This window comes from Sinocyclocheilus grahami, unplaced genomic scaffold (assembly GCF_001515645.1).
Source record: "Sinocyclocheilus grahami isolate Dianchi unplaced genomic scaffold, SAMN03320097.WGS_v1.1 scaffold2595.1, whole genome shotgun sequence".
NCBI lineage: Eukaryota > Metazoa > Chordata > Actinopteri > Cypriniformes > Cyprinidae > Sinocyclocheilus > Sinocyclocheilus grahami.
Genome location: NW_015507774.1, coordinates 16708 through 19573, shown reverse-complemented (window position 1 = coordinate 19573; position 2866 = coordinate 16708). Strand labels below are relative to the sequence as shown.

The window sequence follows — 2866 nt, the reverse complement described above, 5'->3', positions numbered from 1 at the left end:
ACACGCCCCTGTTCCTAGGATCACAGAACTTGCTCCTTCACTGTGAATAATTCGCCATCCAAATCCATGAGTTTTATCACTGAGGTGATATGTAAATTTATTTTTACAGACGTCCATATGAGAAACAATTACCGTTCGAATCGGGCTAGTCTACATAAAAGCAAATAACTAATCAAATTATTATGGTGCTAATTAACCCAAAACATAACAAAAATACAAGATGTGGTAAGACATGATATGACATAGCTGGAATGAACAATTTCATTTTCACAATTGCAAACGTACCTGAAAGTTGTCTCGCTGTTTCTTTATTTTCAAACGTAGACTGTTTCGTCATTGGTGAGGACGGAGTGTTTGTGGGATGCTTTTATAGATAACCAGCATCCCCTATCGTTTTAACGGGCGAAGGGACCACCTGCCTTGGCGTCTTACTGTAAATCACGTGTTTTGCTATTACTTGGATATTCGCCAGGGGAGTAAAGATCATCCCTCCCAGTCCCTTTGTAAAAAGCGAAAATAAAACCGCTGCTGCAGAGGCTTATCTACAGCATTTTAAATGTGTGGATAGCTTTCTAAAGAAAAAAAAATCAAAACATTAGAACTTCCTGTTTCAGTATACTGTTTCAATTCATCCATTCGTAGAGAAAACAAACGTAAAATTGGGCAGAGTGTATACACGATGTTAATACTATTAATTGCGCAGTGTGAGATTCATTGGTCATAACAGATCTTTGTGAGATCGCGATGAACAAATAGTGACAGCTTTTTAGTGGTTATTATGAGCGCTCTTTGCGAGCTTTCTAGGCAATCCATTTAAAATGTAGAACTTTGTTTTTCAGCCACACACACGTTGCAAAGTTTCGGGAATGACATCTGCATATGCGGGATTCTCTCTCGAAGTAGCAGTGTTAGACATAGTGATAACCATAGCAATAGACGGGACAAAATATGTGAAAATGTGCATTAAGACTAGAGCACCCTCACTAATTTCAGAAGCACCCTCAGTTATTATTTCTGGAACCTGGTTGATACACTTTTATTATATAACTATATACAAAAATAATGCACTAAATACAATTTAATAAATGCATTTTTACAATGTAAGCACTTAACTAAAATAAGTATTAATAAAAATAACTAGAGATCATTCCACCCAGTCCCTTTGTAAAAAGCGAAAATAAAACCGCTGCTGCAAAATATTTGGGGGAAACAGGCGAAGGGACCACCTGCCTTGGCGTCTTACTGTAAATCACGTGTTTTGCTATTACTTGGATATTCGCCAGGGGAGTAAAGATCATCCCACCCTGTCCCTTTGTAAAAAGCGAAAATAAAACCGCTGCTACAGGGGCTTATCTACAGCATTTTAAATGTGGGGGGAGGGAGTGTATACATGATGTTAATAATATATTAATTGCGCAGTGTGAGATTCATTGGTAAACAGAACTCTGTGAGATCGCGTCATCGCGATGTACAAAGAGTGACAGCTTTTTAGTGGTTATTATGAGCGCTCTTTGCGAGCTTAGGCAATCCATTTAAAACAGGGGTGCCCAAACTCGGTCCTGGAGAGCCGGTGTCCTGCAGAGTTTAGCTCCAACCCCAATTAAACACACCTGAACCAGCTAATCAAGCACTTATAGGCATGCTAGAAACTTACCAGCAGGTGTGTTGAGGCAAGTTGGAGCTAAACTCTGCAGGACACCGGCCCTCCAGGACCGAGTTTGGGCACCCCTGATTTAAAATGTAGAACTTTGTTTTTCAGCCACACACACGTTGCAAAGTTTCGGGAATGACATCTGCATATGCGGGATTCTCTCTCGAAGTAGCAGTGTTAGACATAGTGATAACCATAGCAATAGACGGGACAAAATATGTGAAAATGTGCATTAAGACTAGAGCACCCTCACTAATTTCAGAAGCACCCTCAGTTATTATTTCTGGAACCTGGTTGATACACTTTTATTTAACTATATACAAAAACAACAAAATAATGCACTAAATACAATAATTTAATAAATGCATTTTTACAATTTAAGCACTTAACTAAAATAAGTATTAATAAAAATAACTAGAGATCATTCCACCCAGTCCCTTTGTAAAAAGCGAAAATAAAACCGCTGCTGCAAAATATTTGGGGGAAACGGACGAAGGGACCACCTGCCTTGGCGTCTTACTGTAAATCACGTGTTTTGCGATTACTTGGATATTCGCCAGGGGAGTAAAGATCATCCCACCCTGTCCCTTTAAAAAAACGAAAGTAAAACCGCTGCTGCAAAATATTTGGGGGAAACTAGGGAACGTTTCTAGGCATGTGTGGCAACTGCAGGCTATATAAGCATCTACGGCTTCATCCATTCCATCAGACCATTAACGGACCTGAACTTAAAGCGTCTGGCATTTCGACGAGGTAAGGCAACTGCTTTGGTTATTTTTGTCGCTTTATAATGAATTACAAAGAAACTGAATTTATAGTGAAAGCAGTTAAGGTGAATTGCAGCTTTAAACAAATCTTATTATTATAGCAAATCACTTCTAAGTCATTATAGCCTAACCCAGGGGTCGGGAACCTCTTTTGACCAAAGAGCCTTTTTCTTTTTTTGGTTAATGCATTTTTCCAAAAGAGCCAAAGTGTAAAAAAAAAAAAAAAAATATATATATATATATATACATATAAAATAAATGATCCGCCCGCACCTATATATATACCTATATATATATATATATAGGTGTATATATATAGGTGCGGGCGGATCATTTATTTTAAGCTGCGGATTCGGGTGCGCTTTTCTGTGCGCTCACAGTCACAAATCCAAAGCGCGCGCTGCCAGTGGTACCAAACAACCAAAGCTTGCTGCGCTTAAGTGGCCAA

At 38.8% G+C, this 2866-nt stretch overlaps 2 protein-coding genes across 4 annotated transcripts in view; one reads left to right on the top strand and one right to left on the bottom strand.

Annotated features, from left to right (window-relative positions):
• Nucleotides 1-351, bottom strand: part of LOC107575366 (uncharacterized) — a 13104-nt gene extending 12753 nt beyond the window's left edge. The window contains exon 1 of the mRNA XM_016261755.1: nucleotides 286-351. The gene's annotated coding sequence lies outside the window, so the exon portion shown is untranslated. The remainder of the gene's footprint in view (nucleotides 1-285) is intronic.
• The window catches only part of LOC107575365 (uncharacterized), an 18771-nt gene that overhangs the window by 3416 nt on the left and 12489 nt on the right, over nucleotides 1-2866 (top strand). For 2 of the 3 annotated variants that reach the window (XM_016261753.1, XM_016261752.1), the window contains exon 1: nucleotides 2297-2404. The exons of the other annotated variant lie outside the window; for it this stretch is intronic. In XM_016261753.1, the coding sequence (XP_016117239.1) occupies nucleotides 2307-2404 (98 nt within the window). In that variant the 5' untranslated portion in view covers nucleotides 2297-2306. Of the gene's footprint in view, nucleotides 1-2296; nucleotides 2405-2866 lie in introns of those variants that run through there. 3 annotated transcript variants of the gene reach the window in all.